Raw genomic sequence first — 25,106 nt, 5'->3', positions numbered from 1 at the left:
ATGGGGAGGGAGGTAGTGATGTGCTGCTGGCAGCTAATGGCAGAGGCCAAGTATTCTCCTAAACTTTCTACAGTGCACAGGACAGCCTCCCACAACAAAAAAATGATCCTGGAACTTCAATAGTGTGGAGATTGAGAAGCGCTGCTATAGGTAATGGTGAGAGTGTGAACTCAGGAAGTGGCCCAGATCTCCTAGAGGCCCTTTGGGCAGCGGTGCTTTGTTCTCATGAGTTTCTTGAGTGCTCTTATTGGGCTCACCTAAGGAAACCCAGGTCACTGGAGTGTTTGTTCATTACCTTGTAATCCTGTCAGGAAAGGAAGTGATTTGTCTATTTTGACTTGTTTTGGGTGAGCTCAAAGAAAGTTTGGTAAGTATAGAAAAGCATATTAAAAAATGTAACAATTAAAACTCTTAAATATTACTTTTAATTCTACTACCTAGGGGTAACTATGGCTATCATTTTGGTGTTGACATTCGAGCGAGAGCCACGTTATTTGGACTTGGATCCTGGGCCTACCACTTACTAGTTTTGTGACCTTGGGCAGGTTTCCCCTGAGGGATGGTAATAGGACCTATCTCAGAGTTGTGAGACACAACACGTTTAATACATATAAAGTGTTTAGAACAGTCCCTGGCACATTGTAAGAACTATTTAAGTGGTTGTTTCTGTGTGTTTTCTTGGCATACGTTTATGTGTGTTTCTATGTCTGTGTATGTGTATAGTGTACAGATGAACTTGGTTGAGTTCATGTGGCATATACAGTTTTACACCTACTTTTTTGGAGAACGTTTGCTCATGTTATTAAAAGTTCTTAGCAAACATGTAACTGTAGAATACCTGAATTTTGGTACATAAATGTAAAATAACTACATAAATTTGTGATAAATCACATCTCTTAAACTAAATTCAAGAATAGGCTAGTGGTGGCAGATGCTGATTAAGAAAAGTTTGAGGGAAAAGCTTGACATTTAAATTGTTTTATCGATTAACTTTTCTCCATGGTTGAAAAAAGACTGCCATTGTCAGATTTTAGCAAGACACCTCAGTCTAGCCTATAGAACTGTACATTCCATTCCTTCTAGAATCTTGTCTTAGATTGTTGGAAAGCTTCTTGGTGTTTAATTTGTAGAATCTGTCTTAATTCTCCCCTCCCCTGCAAAAAAAAAAAAAAAAAAAAAAAAATCTATTCTTGTACATTAGAAGAGATTCCAGCCTTTCTATAGCTTTCTGTTGAAAATTCACTTTTCTGAGTTGAAAAACAAAACCCCCTTTTTTTCCTACACATTTAGACATGAAATCTTTCTGAAAGTGATGAGTTTATACTTTGGAATTACAGTATCATAGTTTTTCATTTGGAAGAGTAAACAGTTGGGTGTAAAACTGGGCAACTGTTTGGCTTCAGAATTGTTTATTTCTGTAGTTTTAAGGATACCAGATTGTGTTTGTCTTGTTTGAGTCTCTGTGTATCTAAGCCTCTGTGTTTGTGATAGTTTGGAATTTAGAAGCCTTTGAGGGGTTTGAAAGTAAAGATAACTCTTACAGTTTATTACCAGTATTTTAATTTTAGAGAAACAAAATATGATGTTTAAAGTTTTCATTTGGCAGGAATAACAATGGCATTGTTGCTCCCTGGGTGCTAAGTGAGGAGGCAAGGAGGAAGTGTCTTTCCATAGTACAACTGTTTGTTGTCCAAGTGCTTTCCTTCTCATTACTTTCTCCACTATGTTCTTAGGACTCAAACAGAGTATTGTTCAATTGTTAGTATTGGCAGCTTGACAAATTGCTATTTTTTGGGTACTATTTGTTAAATGAATGATTACTTAGCTGCGCAGCTGTAGTGGAACTTGTTTTAGAAAAGAGGCTGTAGATAGGACATGATTTTGGAAGAGGATCTGCAAATCATAGCCCGTAGGCATGGAATGACCTGTAAGGTCTGGACCTTGTAGTCAGGTAGTTAGTGTATCATTGGCTCCACTTGTTGAAGCAGCTGAGGCCCAGGGAAGTTTAATGACTCTCCTGAGTCAGCCAGCTGGTACATGGGGAATAGAATCCTTGTTTGCTGCCTCTCAAGAAGGTAATATGGTTGAATATGCCCTCATGCTGTCCCCCGTGGTCTTGGAAGAATCCTGGACTATTAGAGTTGAGTGTTTACCTCTGTGTGCACAAAATATTTCCATGGATGATCTGGCAAGAAGCATCATTGTTTTAGACAAACTAAGTTCATTTTTGAAAGGTCTTGACTCATGTTGTTGTTTTGACAGCAATTGCTTGTTCAGAGCTCTTGGTGATCAATTGGAGGGACACTCACGAAATCATCTCAAGCACAGACAGGAGACAGTGGACTACATGATAAAGCAGCGGGAAGATTTTGAACCCTTTGTAGAAGATGACATTCCTTTTGAGAAGCATGGTATGTTCACTGTGGGACATTGTGTCCTTCAGGAGTAATGCATTAGGTAATTAAGTCCACTGGCATCCTCCCCCCTCCCAGCCAAGGGTTTGGTTATATAAATCACGACATTCATTTATTCAACAAATATTTGTTTGCCTACTTGGTTATCGGCAGCATGCTAGGTAGTTGGGGATCAGTAGGTTTAGCTGTATATGCCCTTAATAAACATGATGATGTTAATTGACCTGAAAAGCGATTCATGACTTCTTACTCTGTGGGGTGGGAAAAGCAGGCTATAACATAGCTTGTATAGGTTGATCCTATTTTTAAAAGGTGTACACACAGTAGGAAAAGTCTGGAAAGATACTAACATTTTGTTTGTTAATTCTTAGCTTCACTTATTTTTCAGAAATTACTCATTCTCTTTAAACTTTTATAGAAGGGAGATAATAATAGCATCTATCTCATAGGTTTTTTGGTGAAGATTAAATTAGATAACAAAATTAAAATAAGCCCTTAGTAAGCGTTAGCCATCTGGGGATGGTGGGACTATGGTATTTTAAATTATCTTCTGTAGACTTTTTCTGACTTTTAGATGATCATGTATTACTTTTAAAATCAGAAAAACCAATAAAATCATGTTAATTTCTCACCCAAACCCCAAACACAGTCTGTTTTCTTTGAGGCAAGTCAGTTAGTGGTTTTAATTGGTTCCTATTTAATAGGCATAGATCTTATAGAAAATGCATATGAACCTGTAAACTTTAATTTCAACAAATATTTACTGAGGATCTACTGTGCTCGCTGCTGATATGTCTTACCAATGGCATTTTCATCACAGGGCTTATAGTCTTTTCTGTCTGTTATCAGGAAAGAGAATTGATCCTTTGTTTTAGAGAGCTAACTCTGGAGGCCATGCTGAGAATGGATGGGGAGAGAGACTGATAAAGGAGACTAGTTAGAAGGTCTCCACACTGGCCAGATGAGAGTAGAGGAGGTCTCCATCAAGGTAGCTACTGAGGATAATGAGTAAGGCCCAAACCAAGCCACACTTTGGCAGTGTAATTGACAGGACACGTTGGAGGTGAGGAGGGCAGAGGGAGGAGACAAGAGTGATTCTGAAGTTTCTGCTTAGGGAATGGGTAGTTGGCTGTACCGTTAGCAAGAGAGAGGGCAGCAGGAGGGGGACATTTGGGAGAAAAGGTATCAGTGATCCCAAAGTGTTTCCCATTCCTTACTAGGAAAGAACTTACTCAGTAGGCACCAGACACAGAGCAACAAAACTTCCAACGGGTGGTTTGTACCAATCACTGAGTTCAGATGGTCCCTCTTCCTGGGATTACTTTTTGGCTAGCAGATAGGCATAGTTTACTGGATAGTCGGCAGTTTACAAATTAAATGTATGTATATGGGACAAATTTTGTAGTTTAGTGCTGTACGAAATGAATTGTGTCATTAATCCAATGAAAACATCATTTTGGATGAAACGGGTTTTTAGTTTGTGATGTGAAACTCCACTTTGAACACTATCAGTGAAGATCACATGGTGGATTTTGGGGTGTTACAGGATAGGGAACTCAAATCTTCGGTTGCCAATGTGATAGTCACTTTAGATGAACAGTGGAAAGGTGTTTTCTTAAAATGTCACTATGCATGCCTGTTGCTTGGAGCTGCTTAAGAATTTGAGCATCACAGAAGTAAGAAGTCACTTTGACGGCCAAAGCAGAAATGGAAAGAAACCTGGAAGTCTGCACATTCTCTTTGTGTGTCAGTTGAAGGCTTGGCTTGTTACATTGATGAGTCTTGAGTCATAGTTACCTGTTTTTAATGTCAGTGTGCGGCCTACCTTGTTGTACTGTGAGATTCTCAAGGGCAGGGACTGTGTGTCTTTGTTTTGTGGTGTGGCAGTGCCCAGGATCTGGTGGACACTCATAAAGTATTTGTTGAGTGAATAAATGAATGGTTCACTATATATACTATTAAGGACCTGGTCACCCTTGCATCTGGCTGTATCTTTAGGATTATTCTTTTAGACTGTGGCTTCAGAGAATCAGCAACATCTTTCCCCCAACTGTACAAGTATCCAGATCAGAACCTCAGTATTCTTAATGCTTATCTTCCTCCCTTCTCATACCCGTTCATTACATGTTACCACTCTACCTCAGCAGTTTTTCTTTCACTGCTACTACCCCGTAAAATCAGACCTCTGTGGCCATTTGCTTAGATTTCCTCCATACTGTTTAGTATCATTGTCTCTTGATTCCCTCAGTCTGTTTTCTACATAACAGCCAGAGTGGGATCTAAATGTGTTTTTCCTCTGTCTAAAAGCTGTTGGTGACTCATCTATTGACCTCAGGATAGAGCCCAGACTTTTTACTTCTTCATGATCTGGGATTTTCTTATTTCTCTGTCCTCATCTCTTGCCATTCCCCCCCAACATTTTCTCACTTCCTCCACCTCTCCATCTCAGCATTCTCAGTTCCTGCCATACTAGAGTTCTCTCTCTCTCTCTCTCGTCTGTCTCTCCTCTTCTTAGAACATCATCCATTTCTCCGGTCTTAACTCCTCCTTGTCCTTTGGGTATCAGCTTAGTTGTCTCAGTTGAGAAGCTCCTCTGATACACCTTACCTCCCGCTCCTCAATTCCACGTTGGCTTATGTTCACCACCTGGAGTTAGCCAAACTGCAGGGTTCGAAAACACAGTCCTTGCACGACTTCCCTCAACTTTTGGTACCATCTATAAGTTGGGGTCTCCCAGAACCTCCCTTAGGTTCCATAATATGGTAGTAGGACTCACAGAACTCACTGAAAGCTATCATGCTAACAGTTACTGTTTGTTACAGGGAAAGGATACAGATCAATACTACTAGCCAAAGGAAGAGATGCGTAGGGCAGTCTGGAAAGGTTCCAGACACGAAGCTTCTGTTGTCCTCAGGGCATATTCTCCTCATGGCATCTGTGTGTGACAGCACACATAGAATATTGTCACCTGGGGAAGCTTACCCTAACTTTGATGTCCAGAGGTTTTTGTTTTGTTTTGTTTTGCTCATTGATTTATTGCATGTCTAAGTGGTTGAACTCAGTCTCCCCTCTCACCCTATCACCACCACAAAGGTCTGATGCCAGATGTGGTGGAGAGGCCCATCATGAATAACAGATACGCTCATCACCTTTGGGAATTCCAGAAGTTTAGAAGTGACCTCCCAGGAGCCCAGGATAAAGGCCAGACCTCTCTTTGGGCAAGGCCACATTCTTAACTGCACATGCCCTTCCTGAAGCACTTGTGCATCATTAGCGCCTATCTTGTTTGCCCCTCACTGGTTGTGAACTCCGCGAGGGCAAATTGATGGAGTGGCTGAGAGCCAGGACCTTGGCATTGGGCTGCCTAGGTGAAACCTTAGCTCCACTGTGTTCCAGCTCTTTGACCTTGGCACAGTTTTCAGTTAGTCTGCATCTGAGTTTCCTCATGTATAAAATGGTTTGTATAATAGTACTTGTCTATGAGATGTGATTAGATCAGTGCTTGACACATAATAACCATTCACTAATGCAAGCTGCTAAGATTACTGTGTTTATTGTTATGTTTCCAGTGCCTTTTATTGAGTTAGCATATTGGAAGTAATCAGTAAACATTTATTGCAGAAGAAATAAATGGATCTTTGCTTTATGAATGACTAGTGTTCTTCTGAGTAGCAGTCTTGTATTCAACTAGCTAAATTCCTAGACTCTGACAAAGTTAATGGACTTTTCAGATATATATCGTTGTTTCTCATTATTTGGAACTCAGTAAATACCAAAGCATGTTTGCATTTGGATTTTTCCAGTATAAAGACGTCATTTTTCTTTCCTATTTCCATGCAGTGGCCAGTTTGGCAAAGCCTGGTACTTTTGCTGGCAATGATGCAATTGTAGCCTTTGCAAGAAATCATCAGTTGAATGTAGTGATTCATCAACTTAATGCCCCTTTGTGGCAGGTAGGTCACCTATTTAAACATCTATCTTAAGCTCTTATTTCTAAATCAGCTTTGGGAATATCCGAAGATGATGGGGCTTGACCTGTGAACATTGAGTTATGCAGAGTAACTTGGACTGCGAGCCTAACCAAAGACAAAAATCTTGTGGTGGCTCGGAAGTAATCCCTGTGCTATGTACAAATGGAGTCCGGAGTATAATTTAGAAATCTTTTTAAATGCTATAAATATTCAACAGTCAGCTAATTGGGCAGGTTGGGGACGGAACCTAGTGTGGAAACACAGGCTGTCACCCCCTAAAGTCAGAGTGCTGCCTGTTGCTTTGTACCTCAGCTCCTAAAGACTGAGCATGTGGTTTCTGTTAATTCCCCACCCACCCTGCCCTGCTCCACCACTCCCCCATTTCTCACTTTTTCTAATTAAGAAGTTAAAATACAGTACTTGTAGAAAAGTTAGAAAATTGAAAAAGCTCATAAAGAGAAAAAAATTTTATTAAAAATTATATTTAAAATTTTATTGAATCACCCAGAGAGAGGTTATTGCTGTGAATGTTTTAGTGCGTATTCCTGTCATTCACACACACTTGGCTATAAAACATTGATACATAACTGGAAAGGAACATATCACAATGTTTTTACACACTTTTAAAACACATACATGTATCCATATCCACATATATACGGACATTTCTGTGTTATTAGCATAAAGGTAACAGTGCCCTTTTTTTCATATGACACCTGCATATAATCCTTTGTAAATTGCTCAGTCATAGCCTTTGCTGATTAAAAATAGGTTTATAGGGATATAATTTACATGTAGCAAACTTCATCCTTTTCCAAGTGTACAGTTCTATGTGTTTTGACAAACACAGTCATGTAACCACCACTACTATCAACACAGACTAGTCTACTCTCGAAAAAGTTACTTCCAGGCTCTTTGTACTTTGTAATCACTGGCCCCCTCCCCCAATACCCAGCCTCTTGTAGCCCATTCTCTGATTTGTCCTTATAGTTTTGCCTTTCCGGAATGTCATATTAAAGAATGCAGCCTTTTGTCCCTGGCACAGTGTCCTTTTAACAAAATTATGCTACAACAAAATAAGATAGTCCAGGGATGGTGAGAAATTTTACCGTATGGGGATAGAAGGAGCAGGAGTGAAACAGTATCTGCTTGTGTTCTTTGGGGCAGTGTTGCGGATGTCCCGACATCAGGGTACCAGGTAGAGCTATCATATTTTCCATGGGGCTCTGTTTTCCAAGGGTGATGTTTGAGCAAAAATACTGGTTACCCCTTTGTTCTATTTTTTGTCGTTAAACTTACACTGTTTTGCAGAAGTTAACAAAGTCATTTGAATACGCAGCATAATGGCCCTCACCTTGAAGGGGAATACTCAGTACCAACTCAGTGATCAGCTTGCCTTTTCCTCCATTGATGACTTTTTTCCCAAAGTTTTTTAGTTACCTAGGTAGTTGTGGAAGACATTTCTGCATAGGTAAATTTTTTTTTGAATTTATTTCTGTAGTGTTCTCTTTCATAAATTCCTGAGCATTGAAAGTACATCTTTTTAAAATAAATTTACTAATATTTCCATTGGATCCCCCTATGTCTTCCTACCCCAGTGAAGCATCTTATAAAATTTAAGAACTGAAACTGCATTGGTTGCTACTGTCATGGTTATGAGCTCTTTCATTAATAAAGAGTAGGCTTATACTCACACCATGGAGATATTGAAACCTACATTTTTTTTCTGGTTATAATTGGAATATGTGCTCCTGTGAACAATCTAGATGTATGTAACATAGAATGTGAAAGTCCTCTGTAATCTGCCCGTGAAAGTCACGGTTAACAATTTGGTGAATATTCTTCCAGTTAGGTTTTCTATTCATAATGTATATATATTATTATTATTAGGTATGTAAGTGCTTTAGGGATTATGTCAAAGATTCTAATAAACTGTTTACTTTCCCATTGCTCTTCCTGGGAGGCAAATGGTGCTCTCTATTTTGTATGTGTCTAAACCAGACTCTCTGCACTTGAGATCTGCGTATTCTACTGGAAAAGCTTCCACGCTACTGACATCTAGACTTGTGTGGTTCCTGTTTGTTCCATGGTTTTTGCTTTGTTTTTAGACCATGGATACTGTTTAAAGTAAGGGTAGTATCTTACTACGTGTGATTTTCAGTAAAAAGAATGTGCTGATGTTTTGGAGTTTTAAACAAAGGAACCATTACTGGGCTTTCTAAGGGACAAAGTTAGAATGAGAGTTTCTGTGGAGGTGGCGAGTTTTCTTTGGGGTACGCCCAGACCTTAGGGCTTCTGTACTGCACAACTCTAGGGAGCCCCATTCTTGTGCTGTGTGTCAGGGGTGTAGTTCACATAGAATACCTTGTGGGTGGCGCCTGCAGGGTTGAGCGCTGCAGGCCGTACTACTTTATGTAATTTTGTTTTGAAGCTGACATAGGTAGGAGATTTGGGTTTGTTGTTGATAATGTTTCTCATTTAGGTGGTTAACAGAAAATGCTATTTTCATTTTAACAAAAGGGGTGGATTTACCTTGAAGCTAATGAAACATCAGGCCACTCATTTGTAGGACTCCTTTTCTAGGTCTTGGGAGAGGTTCTACCAGTTTTATATTTATAATTTTGCATTTTTTTTTTCCTCAAAGAGAACCTTCAAATAGTTAGGGCTTCAAGCTCAACAAATCTGGATCTGCCCCTGGGCCTTACCCTTGGAATGGGCTTGTGCATTAGAGGGGCTCAGAGGTAATACAGCCTCTGAAGCTTAAGCTTATTTAACTTCATCACAAGTCTGCCCCTGGTTTTTGAATTTCTTACGTGGATTTATTTCCATGGAGTTACATATTAAATAAGCATACAGAAGCATACACGCGTAGGAAGGAGGTAGTTTGGAAATTGCTTGTGACATATCCCAGGTGTGTTCCCAATTAGTGTCTGCATAGACCTGCTGACTGGGCTTCCTCAGCAGTCCAGGTGGGTGTTTCTCTCCAGAAGTTGACAGTGTTCAGATCCTCACTGGCACAGCCCCTTCTTTTGTCTACAGATTCGTGGTACAGATAAAAGCAGCGTGAGGGAGTTACACATCGCATATCGGTATGGAGAGCACTACGACAGTGTTCGGAGGATCAATGACAACTCAGAGGCACCTGCACATCTCCAGACGGATGTGAGTGAGGCCTCGGTTTTCTCCCGTATTCCCAGCCCTACAGGAAACAGGTCGAGAGCTGTATATCTGGCGCTAAAAACCAGTAATGTTTTTGTGGAAAGTTGGCATTAAGAATCTGTGGGCCTGATTTTAAAAATATTTTTTATTTCTTAGTTTAGGTGAGAATGATAGATAAAATTGCTTATTATTATTTTGCTTTTTCTGATAGTTGATAGTTACAATTGTATGTGTATAAGAAACATGGAATTTTAAAATTATTTTTATGTTTTAAAATTAATCCACACCTTTTTTTTTTTTTTTTTTTAAATTGAAGATGGAGTTTCGCTCTTGTTGCCCAGGCTGGAGTGCAGTGGCGCGATCTCGGCTCACCCAACCTCTGCCTCCCGGATTCAAGCGATTCTCCTGCCTCAGCCTCCTGAGTAGCTGGGATTACAGGCATGTGCTACCATGCCCGGCTGATTTTGTATTTTTAGTAGAGATGGGGTTTCTCTATGTTGGTCAGGCTGGTCTCAAGCTCCTGACCTCAGGTGATCTGCCCACCTTGGCCTCCCAAACTGCTGGGATTACAGGGGTGAGCCACCGTGCCTGGCCTAACCCATGCTTCTTATCTGAAATCTGAAAACTATAGTAAAGGTAAAGAAGAAAATAAAAAGCACGTAAAGTCAACTCAGCTACCTGAATGTAAATTTTGTTACTGTTTTGGTAGATTTCCTTTCATTTAATGCATTAAAACATGGTTGACATTTTATTTATATAGCTTTGTTTCCTGTTTTTAAAAATTAACATCATTGGCCGGGCGTGGTGGCTCACGCCTGTAATCCCAGCACTTTGGGAGGCCGAGGCGGGCGGATCACCTGAGGTCGGGAGTTCAAGACCAGCCTGACCAACACGGAGAAACTCCATCGCTACTAAAAATACAAAATTAGCTGGGCATGGTGGCGTGTGCCTGTAATCCCAGCTACTCGGGAGGCTGAGGCAGGAGAATCACTTGTACCTGGGAGGTGGAGGTTGCGGTGAGTCAAGATCGCGCCATTGCACTCCAGCCTGGGCAACAAGAGTGAAACTCCATCTCAAAAAAAAAAAATTAACATTATTGCATAAACCTTTTTTCCTGTTTTTACACATGATCCAAAACCATTGTTTTTTAAACAATTTTATTTATTTTTTGAGATAAGGTCCCGCTGTGTTGCTCAGGCTGGAGTGCAGTGGCACCATCACGGCTCACAGCAGGCTTGTCTACATGGACTCCAGCGATCCTCCCACCTCGGCCATATGAGTAGCTAGGACTACAGGTGTGTGCCACCATGCTTCGTTAATTTTTTAATTTTTTGTAGAGATGAAGTTTCACTATGTTGCCCAGGCTGCCTTCCAGCTCCTGGGCTCAAGTGATCCTCCTGCCTTGGCCTTCCAACATGTTGGGATTACAGGTGTGAGCCATGGTGCCTGGCAATTTTAATTCTTGAATAGGTCATATTTGTCCATGGATTAGAATTCAAAATATGTAATGGGATATATAGTCAAAGTCAATCTCCTACCCTTGTACTTCAGCCACACTGTTTTCCCTGGATGCAATCAGTGGTATTAGTATATCATAAAATCTGCTATGGTTTACATACCAAGCCAATATATGTATATGTGCACATATTCCACTTTTGCCATTTTTACACTCTCCCCACCACTAGTTGTAGCATCCTACACATACTACACATCCCACACATACATCCTGCACTGTGCTTTTTAAATTTAACGTGTCTTGGGATTTAATTCATGGTAGTACATAAGGAACTTCCTGTATCCTTTTTAAAGGCTGCATAGTGTTCTGTTCTGTAGATGCATTATAATATTTTTGACCAGTCACTTACTGATGGACTTTTAGGTGGTTTCTAATCCTTTGCTATTATAAGCAATGTGCAGTACCTTTTATGTACCTCATTTCACTCATGTATCTGTGGGACACATTCCTAGAAGGTCCTTGCCACATCAGAGGATGTTGATAAGTGTATTGTCAAATTACGTTCTAACAAGATTTCACCAGTTTACACTCCCACCTGCGATATGTGGCTCTTTTCCTGCACGGTGCACTTCGTCAGCATAGCGTTACCAAATTTATAAATCCTTTTCATTGTTAGGGGAAAAATTGTTTACTTAACCTAGTTTTAATTTGCATTTCTCTTATTTATTCATCTTTTCCTGTGTTTAAGACATATTTCTATTTTTTTGTAAATGGTATTAATTTTTTTTCCCCATTTTTTTCCCTATTAAGTTGTCTTAATGATTTTGGGGAGCTTTTTATGTATTAGGGAAATTAGCCTCTGTCTGTGATATGAGTTGCAAATAGTTTTTTGCACTCTGTCTTTTGTCTTTTTGTTCTTTCTCCTGTGGTCTTTGCTATGAAAGAATTTTAGATTTTTACATGGTTAAATTTGTTACGATTTTCTTATATGCCCTTTGGATTTTGGGTCATAACTAGGGAAGTCTTTCCCACTCTGAGGTTAAAAAGAATTCTCCCATAGTTTAGAATAGTACTTTCATAGTTTCACTTTATTTATTTATTTATTTTTTGAGACTCGGTCTCACTCTGTCACCCAGGCTGGAGTGCAGTGCTGTGCTCATGTTTCACTGCAGCCTCAACCTCCCAGGCTCAAGCGATCCTCCTGAGTAGCTGGGACCACAGCTGTGTACCACTATGCCTGGCTAATTTTTTATTTTTTGTAGAGACAGGGTCTCACTTTGTTGCCTAGGCTGGTCTCGAACTTCTGGACTCAAGCAACCCTCCTGCCTTGACCACCCAAAGTGTTGAGATTACAGATGTAAGCTACTGCACCCAGCTCATAGTTTGACTTAAAAAAAAAAAAATTAAATCTTGGCTTCATTTGAAATTTATATTCATATAAGGGTATGAGGCTATGGATCCAACTTTATATTTCCCTTGTGATTACCTAGTTGTACCCAAACCACTGATTAATTATACATCTTTTCTCCACTGATTTAAAATGCCACTTTCTTTCCATATACTAAATTCCCATATGTATTTGGGTCTATTCCTAGACATTTGGTTCTGGTCCACTGATCTCCCTGTTCACATGTTGATGCCTCATTGTTTTAGTTGGTATATTTTAAAATCTGGTAGGATTTTTCACTCATAATTAATTTTCTTTTTATAAGTTTCCTTATATGTTCTTGTCTTTTTTTAAAGAAAAAAACAAAATGAATGTTAGAATCAATGTGTCTAGTTCAAAGGAAATCCTATTGAGTTTTTTTTTTTGAGACAGTCTTGCTCTGTTGCCCTGTTGCCCAGGCTGGAGTGCAGTGGTGCAACCTCTGCCTCCTGGGTTCAAGCGATTCTCCTGCCTCAGCCTCCCGAGTAGCTGGGATTACAGGTGCTCGCCACTACCCTCGGCTAATGTTTGTATTTTTAGTAGAGACGGGGTTTCACCATGTTGGCCAGGCTGGTCTTGAACTCCTGACCTCAAGCGATCTGCTTATCTTGGTCTCCCAAAGTGCTGGGGTTACAGGCGTGAGCCACCGTGCCCGGCCCTATTGAGTTTTTTAAAATTGGAATCTCATTAAATTAATAGAGTGATTTAAGGAAAAGCTGACATCTTTTTGATGTTGAGTCTTTTATTATTTAATTGACTTTGTGATCCATAGGAACATTTTCTTCATATAGATCTTGCCCACTTTTTGTTGAGTTTATTCTTAGAAGGTGTTTTGTGTTTTTTGTGTCTATTGTAAAGAGATCTTTTATGTTTTCTAGTTGGTTATCATTTGTCTATGAGAGCTGTTAATAACAAGATGTTAATTACATACTTAGGTATCCCACAGAACCCCTCTTTTTTTAAAAGTTAAGGCAAAATTCACATAACATAAAATTAATCATTTAAAAATATATAGTCCAGTGGTACTCAGTACATCCGCAGTGTTTGTTGTACAACCACTTCTTCTGTCTAGTCCCAAAATATTTTCATCACCCCAAAAGAAAACCTCATACCCATTAAGCAGTGACTCCCAATTCCCCCTCTCCCCTAGCAATCACCAGTCTGCCTTTCTTCTCTATGAATTTGCCTATTCTGGACATTTTATGTAAATGGAATTATATGTGACTTTTTCTTTGTGGCTTCTTTCCCTCAGTATAATGTTTTTGAGAGTCATTCATGGTGTACCATGTATCAGTACTTCATTATTTTTTATGGCTGAATAATATTCCATTGTTTGGAGAGGTGATTTTTTGTGCACCCATTCATCTGTTAATGAGCATTTAGGTTGTTCCCACCTTTTGGCTATTGAGAATAGTGCTGCTGTGAGTATATGTGTACAGTATTTTTACAAATTCCTATTTTCAGTCTTTTTGGATATACCTCAGAGTGGAATTGTTGGGTCATATGATAAACCTAAATTTAACATTTTGAGGAACTGCCAAACTGTTTTCCACAGCAGCTGTACTGTTTTACTTGCCACCGGTAATGTATGAAGGCTCTGCTTTCTCTTCATCCTCTCTAACATTTGTAGTTTTTTTTTTTAAATGGTCATCCTAGTTAGTATCTTAAAGTTTTTTTTCTTTTTTTTGAGATGAAGTCTTGCTCTGTCGCCCAGGCTGGAGTGCAGTGGCATGATCGTGGCTCACTGCAAGCTCCACCTCCCGGGTTCATGCCATTCTCCTGCCTCAGCCTCCCGAGTAGCTGGGACTACAGGCACCCACCGCCACGCCCAGCTAAGTTTTTGTGTTTTTAGTGGAGACGGGGTTTCATCGTGTTAGCCAGGATGGTCTTGATCTCCTGACCTCGTGATCCACCCACCTCGGCCTCCCAAAGTGCTGGGATTACAGGCATGAGCCACCACGCCTGGCCAGTATCTTAAAGTTTTGAATTGCATTTCCTTAATAGCTAATGACATTGAACATCTTTTCATGTGCTTTTCGGCCATCTGTATATCTTTGGTGAAATGTCTATTCAAGTCTTTTGCCTATTTTTTAATTGGGTTCTGCCTTTTTGTTTTTGAGTTGTAAGAGTTTTTTAATATATTCTAGATGCTAGATTCTTATCAGGTATATGATTTGCTGTAATTTTTTTGGTTTGCAGTAGTTTTTTTGTTGATTCTCTTGTTTCAGTTACAGAATTATATCATCTACAAAGACAGATTACTTTTTTCTTTTTAATTTTATACTTAAAATTTATTTTGGCTAAATACTTTGGCTGTTACCTCCAAAATATTGTTAAGTAAATGGGGGGAGTGATTATTGTGTTTCTTCCTTTAATGGGAATGAAGACATCATTCTGTGGATTTACAGAGGTTATTTAACCATATCCATACTATAAAGCCTTTGGGTGGTTTCCAGTTATTGACGACTATAAGTAGCACTGTTAGCACTTTTACCTGAATCTTTTCTCTTTTTTTTTTTTTTTGAGGCAAGGTCTAGCTCTGTTGCCCAGGCTGGAATGCAGTGGTGTGATCTCGGCTCACTGCAACCTCCACCTCCTGGGCTCAAGCCATCCTCCCACCTCAGCCTCCTGAATAGCTGGGACTACAGGTGCATGCCACCATGCCCAAATAATTCTTTTGTATTTTTTTGTAGAGACGGGATGTCACTTTGTTGCCCAGGCTGGTTTTGAACTCCTGAGGTCAGGTGACCCACCCCCATCAGCCTCCCAAAGTGCTGGGATTACAGGTGTGAGCCATTGCACCAGGCCCATAAATCTTTTCTCTATTCGATATTATTTCCTTTGGCTAAATTTCAAAACTGAAACTACTGGGTCAAAGACTCCTGTAACTCTTTGTCAAATTCTTAGGGTTTAATTTTATAATAGAATGCTTTGTATTAACATTCTGAGGAATACACTGCACATTGCTGGAGTCCACTATACTTTTACATTCAAAAAACAGAACTGTCTTTGCCCGTTTACCTATCTGCCTGCATTATTGGGAAGCAGAAGAAGAAGGTGGTTGAGCATCTACAGAGGGATCATTTTAGCTTTTCTGATTTAAGGCCCAGGTTGTAAAGGTCTCATGGATCCCAAGTGAACTGTTGTTTGTGGCTTTAGGATTTGGATTGACCAGTTTCCCTGGGTGTGGTGGTATGTACCTGAGGTTAGATGAGTCATGCTCATCCGTGGCTGTCCAGCTGGGACAGGAGCTTCAGTACCTCTAAGCGTGCTGATGATCAAATAAGGCTTGGGAACCAGAGGGAAGTTGTATGTAGGTTTCTTCAAGACCAGTACCGTTTTTGTGCAAAAGTTCACCAGGTGCGAGTATAGAGGATCGTTTTCTGTTAAGCTCACGGCTCTGAAAATCAGCTGAGGTGACTGTGTGCTGTCAGAGGCAGCAGTCATTTGCCAGTGTTGGCATTTAGACATGGGAGTGCGAATGCCTTTCTTACTGAGCAGTTATTCTGTCTTTTGGGCCTTTCTTTTCAATTCCTCTGTTGTGACTCGAAGTACAATGAGTGGATAAAATGGAGCCTAGTCATTGCTGTTCTGTTAAGGTTGTTTCTAGAATGTTTTCCCCTATGTATATGAATTTTTCCAGATTAGAGTGTCTTGTGTTGAAGATTCTGAACATAGTTTGATTCTCAACATAGTTCCCTGATTATTATTTGTTTTCTTTAGTTTCAGATGCTTCATCAAGATGAATCAAATAAAAGAGAAAAGATCAAGACAAAGGGAATGGACTCTGAAGACGACCTGAGAGATGAAGTAGAGGATGCTGTCCAGAAAGTTTGTAATGCAACTGGATGTTCAGTTAGTATTTCTGTCTTGCAGGAATGATTTAGAAGCAAGCATTGCTGTGCCTAGCTTATGTCTTAGTTTCGTAGCACCTCTCTAGCATATCAGCACCTTGTGGGCCAAAATAGGCCCATGAGATTTGTAGTTTGATTAGCATATGTGGCTTAATGAGAACTGTTTATTAATTTCCCTGTTGTTTGCTAGACTTCACCCAGTACTGCTCAAAGGTCTTAGGAAGTATGTGGATTTAATTTTTCCTGACTAGTGTTTACAGTAGTACAAATGCAGTTTTATAGAGGGAATTCATTTATAAATGTACGTTAGATGGTTATTTCAAGGGACCAACCTTATTGGAAATTGACATTTTTCTAAACGGAAAAGGTCCTGAAACCTTGTGTTAATTCTCACTATTACATCTTTATGTTTATGATTATTGAAGTAGAGCTAGGCAGAAAAATATACCCAGAGTTCTGAAGTGGTTTTTTTGTTCGTTTGTTTCTTGGCTAGGATTTTAATTTAATAGTCCAGAACCTGGAAGCTGAAAATTATAATATTGAATCTGCAATAATTGCCATGCTTCAGATGAACCAAGGGAAGAGAAATGGTAAGTCCATGACTAATATGTATAGGTCTTCAAAATGGTTGTGTTGGTAATTTTCCAAATATTTATTTTTTAACTAAGTCACAGGTGGTAACTGTTCTGTCATTCGTTTAGGAGTTGTTTATTGAGCACGTTCTGTATGTAGACATTTTTTACTAGGTCCTGTCTGCTTTAGGGGGAGTATAGTTCAGGGGTAGAGGGTGGATGGTGGAGACAGGTAAACTGGTGCGATAGTACATAATGGGGTGGGAGTACAGGGTGCTGGGGGACGCATCAGGGAAGAATTAGCCTGTTTAGAAATAAGATGCCCTTAGAAGACCAAAATGATAACCAAAATAAAATGGAGAGAGAAATACCTTGTTTTTCTGGTGGAAATATTTAGATTTGTATTAGCTTGTGATAATTTTGATTTTTTTTTTAAACTTGAACCAAGTGTAATTTTGTGACTCAGAGGAAAGAAAAGAGATGTAACGGCTGGGTGTGGTGGCTCACACCTGTAATCCCAGCACTTTGGGAGGCTGAGGCAGGTGGATCAGGAGGTCAGGAGTTTGAGACCAGCCTGACGAACATGGTGAAACCCTGTCTCTACTAAAAATACAAAAATTAGCTGGGTGTGGTGGCAGGTGCCTGTAATCCCAGCTACTCAGGAGGCTGAGGCAGGAGAATTGCTTGAACCTGGGAGGCGGTGGTTGCAGTGAGCTAAGATCGCACCATTGCACTCCAGCCTGGGCAACAGAGCAAGACTCCCTCTCAAAAAAAAGAGAAAAGGATGTAACATCTTATTAATTTCTCAAGTCATTTATTTAAAATGATATCAATAAATACTGATTGCCACATGTTACATGTCAGATACTGTTTCTGGCATCATAGTTCTCCATGTGATGAGATATTTTATTATCCACTATGTATTGGCTGTACTTTTAGAAATCTGTAAGTAACTTGGTCTTTGTGACTTTAAACAGCACCCTCCAGTGATCTGTGCTGTTCAATATAGTGTGTACCTGCCACGTGAGCAATGAGACTGGAGAGCTACATTTTAAATGTTGTTTAATTTTAATTTAAATGTAAATGGCCACATATAACTGGTGGCTAATACATTGGACAGCACAGCTTTAGAGCCTGTTTCTTTTCTGGGTTTTGGGTGCAAATGGAAGATTTTCCCATAAAAATTCATGTTAAAACATAATTTATCTAAAAAGTACTCTGCCGGTTGGAAGCTGATCAAAAAGCTGGTCAGTGGGTTATTTTAGAATTTATCTTCCAACTTTTACCAACTTTTTCTTCCTATGTTTCCCACTGTCTTGACATTCGAATTTGTCTCAAGGAAACTTACTTCCCCTATGACCGAAGTAGGGACCCAGGTAATTTTGGAATCATTAATACAGTAATCACCCTGTGTAACTCTCTCAGGTTCTCAGTTTTAATGAAATGTCTTTCTTTGGAAGATGCAGAAGAGAATCTTGAGCCCAGTGGTCGAGTGCTGAAGCAGTGTGGCCCTTTGTGGGAGGAGGGTGGCAGTGGTGCCAGAATCTTTGGAAATCAGGGCTTAAATGAAGGCAGGACCGAAAATAATAAGGCACAGGCCAGCCCTAGTGAAGAAAACAAAGCAAATAAAAACCAGCTGGCAAAGGTATGTGAGATGGGGTTGAATGGGCAGGTGGTGGGCGGGTGTAATTCTGTGGCAGTGGGGGTAGCTTGAGATGAATTGTATTTGTATTTTCCTTCTGATTTATAAAAGTAGTGTGGAAAATCTGGGGGATGCGTAAAGATACATCAAGAAGCAGAATGACCTCACTTACCCTGTTTGGTGTATGCCGTGACAATTGGAAGGAAATACACCCTGAAATTGTCCTCAGTGTACAAATGAAAAGCCTCCTTTTCCCACCTAACATTACTGTACGTGTGGGCTCTTCCCATGTTTATCCATGTTTTTTATAAATGCCATGATCTGCAGTGAACACCTTTGTGTATAAATCTTTGGTTTTTGCATTATTTTCTTGGATAAAGTCCCAGAAGAGGAATGAACAGGTTAAAGGTCATGGATACATGAACCTTTTAAAGGCTTTTGGTAAATTGTCAAGTGCTTCCCAGAAAGGTACATCTCCCTCCCCGCCCTTCACTCCCACAGGTAGTATGTGACGTCTTCCATTTTACTGAATTTGGAATCATTTTAAAGATTTTCACCAAGAAGTTCTGAGCTCAAAATGCCACAGTGTAAAAAGCCACAGCAGAGGCAGAGATGCAATAAGCTTCTGAGGATTTTGTCAGAATTACCTGGGGCATTAAATTATGTGGGGAAAAGTGTCCTCTGACACGTGTGTTTGTTACCAACTCTTGCTGGATGAGGGCTGGTTTCTTTAAGAGAAGAATGGAATTGATTTTGTTTGCTAGTTCAGCAAGGAAATTTAAATGTAAATTTGAGCAGCAGTGGACAGTAAATCATCTTTGGCGTCTTAGATTGGTTTTCCCTGTTCCTGCTGAAAAGCAATCTGTGCCCTTTGCCACCATCTCCCTTCTAGCAGGTGGCAGCTTGAGTCCCCTGTGCTTCCTACTCACCACCACGGCCTTCTCTCTCAGGTCACAAACAAACAGAGGCGAGAACAGCAGTGGCTGGAGAAGAAGCGGCGGCAGGAGGAGAGGCACCGCCACAAAGCCCTGGAGAGCAGAGGTAGCCACAGGGACAATAACAGAAGCGAAGCAGAGGCGAACACGCAGGTCACCTTGGTGAAGACCTTCGCTGCTCTCAACATCTGACTCTCTGGCCTCTTGGGAGCTGTAAGAAGCGGCTGGAAAAGGATTGCTGTGTGCCAGACTTTCCAGTGAGGCCGTCCTTTTATAAAACGCAACACAACCAACAAAGCCCACACATGAGCTCACACACTGAGTTAGTTTCCTTTGAGCTGCCTCTTTTTTTGTTCGAAATTTTATTAGTGATATGTTTTGTTTTATGAAAATGCAGTGAGGCCATTCATATTCTGTAATACAAAATTAAAATACTGAGTTTTAGGGGCAGATAGTTAGGTCAGGAAAAACCTTTTAAGTGGTGGCTTTATTTGCCCTGAAAATCAGACTTCAGTGACCCTAGGATCTTTCCTTAACATTTGGGGTGAGTTTTGCTGTAATTGTTCATGAGTAGTTTAGAATAATTGTTAGAAATTCAGAATGACAAGTTTCCTTAGTTTCTCTTTCATTCTCAAACAGATATATAGGGTAGCTTATAAATCATCTCCAACTCAGGAATATGCTTTGATTTACTTCTAATCCAAGTTACTCAGAAAATAATTCAGGAATTGTTTTCCCAAAGTTACATGAGGGTTGTGGCCTGCAGTCAGGATGGAAATTAACCGCGTTTCTCTCCTTCCTGATTCTGATGTTGTTTCAGATGGGATGCAGGTGCTAGTTAGTTCATTTGCACTCAAGCCATATGTATGATAAATGCAGCTGACTGTTAATTAGGCCTGGCCTTGTTGGGAAGTTGACAGTGGTGTTGGGTTTTTGGTATTTGTTTCCTGACAGTGAGGAGATGGCATGTTACTGCTTGTGATACAGCTCTGGAATTCTGACAGTGTGTAGAGCAGGGTCTGTAGTTGTAACAGGAGAACTCCTGGGGTTTTGCCTAAGAGGAGTCTAAAGAATTATGTTTTTATAGGAGAAGCCTGGAAGAATAAGGTTTTTCATGTTCACATTTTAAATAACGATTTTCTTCCTTTCTGTTCTAGACTTAGATGCCTTCGGAGAGATACATGGTAACTTGACCTTATAGGTCGCTAAACTTAGTATTGTGGAAATTAAATCTTATAAAATGCTACATTTATTTCTTTTTATTTAAGCCCTGTTTGGCGTTTCAAAGTTGGGAAAACTCCAGCATCTGCTGGAAGTTGTTGGACCAGCAGGGTTGGTTGACTTAGGTTGGACCAGCAGAGAAGAGAACATACTTTGGTTAAGGCCTTCGAATCACTCTTCAGTTCTGAAATAGGCAGACTTGAGCAGTGGAGGGATGTCATTCCTAAAACTGAGTTAGGTGGTTGTGAACTTAAGAACCATAACGTATGAGGCGGCCCATCTTGGATAATCTTTGTCTTTTGGGACCTAATACTTGGGCAAATAATTGATGCTGAGTTGAAAGGTAAATTATTAGTTATCTTCCCCACCCTTCACATTTCAGAATTATAAAAATTCAGAGGCAAAGTGAAAACTAAAAAGTTTGGTAGGCCCTGGAGTCGTCAGATTGTCTTTATCATGAGGCCGTTTGCTTTCTTCAGTTTCACTGGTATCTTTTGATTTTGTTTTTGACTTTGGTGGCTTTTTGTAGTTGGAGCATCAGTAGTCTCTTGGAATTGCTCCTAGGACATTGTGGTTTAGGTTTCTTCCTGGGTACAGTACATTGTAAAATTTAGCAGATTAAAAAAAGTACACAGCATTTTTTTTTCTGTGCACATCGCAGAGTCCTGAGCTTGAGGCTGTGTTACTCTACTCATTCCAAACGAATGAAAGATCTCTGTTGCCTTACTCTAAGGAAGTGAGATCGAGTGCGTTAGGATCTATGGTTGTCTTGGTTTTCAACTCTGGGCAGATTCCTGACTGGCTGAGTGTTTCTGAATGAAGATGTTTTCCTGTCTGTTTTGTACTGCTTGAGTGCAGAGGCCAGATCCTCTCAGAAAGATAAGATTGTATGCCAGAAATTCAGATTAGCAGTCAGCTTAAGAGAGACTTATTGTCAGAAGTAGTAGAATTGCTTTATTTACTTGGTTAATGAAGGTGGCCTTGGGCCCTGTTGGGTTTTAGAAGTTTTAGAAGCTGCTAAAAAGTGATTAAAGAATATTGGGAACATTTATTTTTTAAATTACCTAATTCTGATAATAGGCTTCAGCATTTCTGGAGTATAATAATGGTGGTTTAAAAAACTAATCAAATGGCTTTAGTAATTTTCTTTTATTACTGTTGCACAGCTTTTCAGTTACAGTTGGTCTATGTTTAGTGTGTTAATTATTAGGAATAGGGTACATGCATCCAACTTCAGTGATACCTTCTAGCTAATGGTTTCAATTTAGACTTCACTGCCTCAGTCTCACTGGGTACATAAGAAGGTTGGAATCAATATGCTTAGTTGCCTCAGTGGGCACTTGAAAATTACTTCACTGGCAGCCCGAGTGGAGGCCCAGTATGTTTAGTCCTGGGATGATTGTTGTCAGCAGCTGTTACTCTAGTACAGGTACTCCTGTGAACTCTTTATTAGGAACTGAATGTGTCTTAACCTCTGTGTTACATCTTGGCTGGTAGAGATTTATGTTACATGAGATTGTCTTGGTAGCTTGTAGTGTGGTCAGGAGAAAGGGGATGGAGCAGTGGTGCATAGCTGCTTTACTGCTCTTATAAACCGTTTATAAAGGTTTTACGGATTTTGAAAATATTTTTTTTTAGAGGTCAAAATAAATACAATTTTAGTGGCAACAGCTTTGAACTAGAGAGGTAGATGTATTAAAGCAACATAGAACCATAACTTCTAGATAATGTAGTTGCCACTAGGAGATACTAGAAAGTTAGAATGTATGTATGTATTTAGTTTTTCAATAATAATGAACATACACTTTCAGGAGCAAAGTACGGTTGAGAAATTGTGGCAGAAAGAATTTTAAATGTTAGTCGAAGTTGTCTGTAGTTTCTTTAATAAGCTCTGAAAACACTTCCAATGCCAATTTGATTCTGAGGGCTTGGGAAGTGGGATCTCCCTTGTGGAGCAGCTGGAGCTGGCTGGGAGGGAGCCTTTCCATGGGTAATTTATTATGCCTGCCCTGCTTCCCCCAGGGAGCTTCTTCAGTGTGAAATGATGTGATTGTCGGGGGTGGGGTGGGACGAGGGCCACCTTCAGTCGGGGAGTTGCTCACATATTACACAGGTAGCATCAGATGGACTTCGGCGCTGAACTGTACTAGTAGTGAGTCCCTGTAGTCAATGTGCAATTTCTCTAATTCTGAGAAACTCTGTAGACTCTGCCTGGGTTTTACTGGGTCAGCATAGAATGCTATCGGTTTACCTCTGTGAAATATTCAGTCAGTTGAAGGAAACTTGGATTCCTAGTCAGAGGTGACTAAAAATTACCCTGACCAAAAGGATCTTTGCGGGGGGAAGAGAATGGAGCTTCCTGATTTTAGTGTGTTGCGTCAGTGGCCCTCTCTGACTCCCGTTTTGGGTAGATGCGTAGCTCTTCACTTTCTTACCTCAAGGCTCTGTCTAGCCATGTTAAATCTTTAGACTCAGTCTGATGCAGTTTTTCTGTTTTGCCATTCTCATTTATTCACAGCTTCATTCTCATTATTCACAGCTTTCAGAACAAGTGTTGCTAAAACTCCGGAGCCTTTGACAGTTCTGAGGTGATTTAATAATGGACTTTTTATAAGTTATGTTTTCCTGGCTCTAAAGTAAATTTTTTTTTTTTTTTGGAGGCAGAGTCTTGCTTTGTTGCCCAGGCTGGAGTGTGGTGGGGCAATCTCGGCTCACTGCAACCTCCACCTCCCGGGTTCAAGCGATTCTCCTGCCTCAGCCTCCTGAGTAGCTGGGATTACAGGTGCGTGCCACCATGCTTGGCTAATTTTTGTATTTTTAGTAAAGATGGGGTTTCACCATGTTAGTTAGCCAGGCTGGTCTCAAACTCCTGACCTTGTTATCTGCCCGCCTCAGCCTCCCAAAGTGCTGGGATTACAGGTGTGAGCAACCCCGCCTGGCTAGTAAATTGTATTTTTTTAATGACATCATTGAATTGAAGATCTAGATGGCATAAATTACGATGTCTGCCATTGCATATTAGAAAGGGGACAGTCATTTTTGTAACACGGAGAGAACACGGAGCACCAGTCACCACGTGCACGGAGGATGCACAGCTTACTGTGCGCTGCTGATGGGGGCCTCCGGAGAGAGCAGTGCCTCGTGGGTGGCCTGGAAGTTCTCTCCCGAGGTGAAATTCCTTTAAAACCTCAGGCTTTGACCTATGTCTTTGAAGCAGCTGCTTTGTAGAGTCCCTCTCTTTACTGTCCTCGTTAGGACTGTTTTGTGGTTCCATGAAAATGTTTAGCATCCTTGCAGAATTACTTGGGAAGGGGCTGGTACCAGTGTAAAGAATCTATTTCTGTAAAACTACGAACTTTTGCATAGGGAATTTATTCTAAGCAGGGCATAGCCGTGATCCAGAGCTGCTGTTGCTCACTGCCAGTCCTTGCGGCCGGCGGCGATTGCCGGACAGACCCTCTGTGGCCTGGCTCTCATCCTTGGCGTGTCAGCCTGCAGCAGGCTGCCAGCCGTCCATGACAATCATGTGAGCTCAGCCACAGACTTCAGCTGGCGGTTTGATCCCTGGCAGGTCCCTCGAGCAGTACTGGTAAGAGGTCCCACGAGCAGTACTGGTAAGAGGCTTCACACATTTTCCCACTCTTACGGTTCATTTTTCATAGTAGGAAGGGCCCTTGGCCTCCCCGGTGACTCTTCCAGAGCCTCCACCAGCGCTACGCTCAGAGGAAAGAAGAAAAGGGCCAGGAGTCAGGCGTCACACCCGGGGGCTCCCCTTTCCCATGTAGAAGTGTTGGCATGCGTCAGTCCCCTTTACAGAGGGGTGGATGTGTCCGTGGAGGAGGGGCCTTCTCTCTTTCTAATTGCACTATACTTGTTCTAGCTTCAGTCTGGAGATACTTAAGACCTCCATGGGGTCGTGATCCATAGACTTAGCAAGTCTTGCCTTATCTATGGAGCTCGATGGTGAGAATTGTGACCATTGTCTGATGTCCATAGTTCCTTCCCCCCTAGATCGTTTCTTTCCACGGATTGTGTTCATCTGAACCATTTTATTTTTTATTTACCAAAGTACTGTACTTGGCTATTTGCAGTGTTTTCAAAACCAAATGTTTCTTTTTTTGTGTTTTTAATCTTCGATACTTGGTGCAATAGAAGCTGCAAAGATGTGCCACTTTATCTATGAAATGGAGTTTTGTATACCAATAAATTCTAGTTTAAAAACAAAGTTTTAAGTTGTTTTTATCAGTATCTGACCACCGTTTGAATGAATGCAAGGAGGCTGAGTGTGCTGGGAAATGTCCTTTTTGGAGACCTTTGTGTGGAAGCTTTGCGTGTGTGCGTGTGCTGGATTGAGTATTCTAGGTGTATAATAGTCCTTTGGGATCTGACTAAGCTTAGAACAGCTGATTTTTGCTTTAGTGCCCCTAAATGCAGCCACCACACACAATGGCAGGGC

At 40.6% G+C, this 25,106-nt stretch overlaps 1 protein-coding gene across 5 annotated transcripts in view; it reads left to right on the top strand.

The window, feature by feature from the left end:
- The window catches only part of OTUD3 (OTU deubiquitinase 3), a 31,505-nt gene extending 6,630 nt beyond the window's left edge, over positions 1-24,875 (top strand). The window contains exons 2-8 of one of the 5 annotated variants that reach the window (XM_024235211.3): positions 2,263-2,411; positions 6,255-6,367; positions 9,425-9,547; positions 16,150-16,257; positions 16,774-16,870; positions 18,313-18,497; positions 19,445-24,875. In XM_024235211.3, coding sequence (XP_024090979.2) covers positions 2,263-2,411; positions 6,255-6,367; positions 9,425-9,547; positions 16,150-16,257; positions 16,774-16,870; positions 18,313-18,497; positions 19,445-19,621 — 952 coding nt within the window. In that variant the 3' untranslated portion in view covers positions 19,622-24,875. Of the gene's footprint in view, positions 1-2,262; positions 2,412-6,254; positions 6,368-9,424; positions 9,548-16,149; positions 16,282-16,773; positions 16,871-18,312; positions 18,498-19,444 lie in introns of all 5 variants that reach the window. The other 4 variants (XM_024235209.3, XM_024235205.3, XM_024235214.3 and 1 more) reach the window with 4 other exon arrangements.
- Positions 24,876-25,106: the final 231 nt, after the last annotated feature.

Source organism: Pongo abelii, chromosome 1 (assembly GCF_028885655.2).
Source record: "Pongo abelii isolate AG06213 chromosome 1, NHGRI_mPonAbe1-v2.0_pri, whole genome shotgun sequence".
Classification (NCBI taxonomy): Eukaryota; Metazoa; Chordata; class Mammalia; order Primates; family Hominidae; genus Pongo; species Pongo abelii.
Note: the sequence above shows the minus strand (reverse complement) of the source record. Positions and strands in the feature narration are given on the sequence as shown.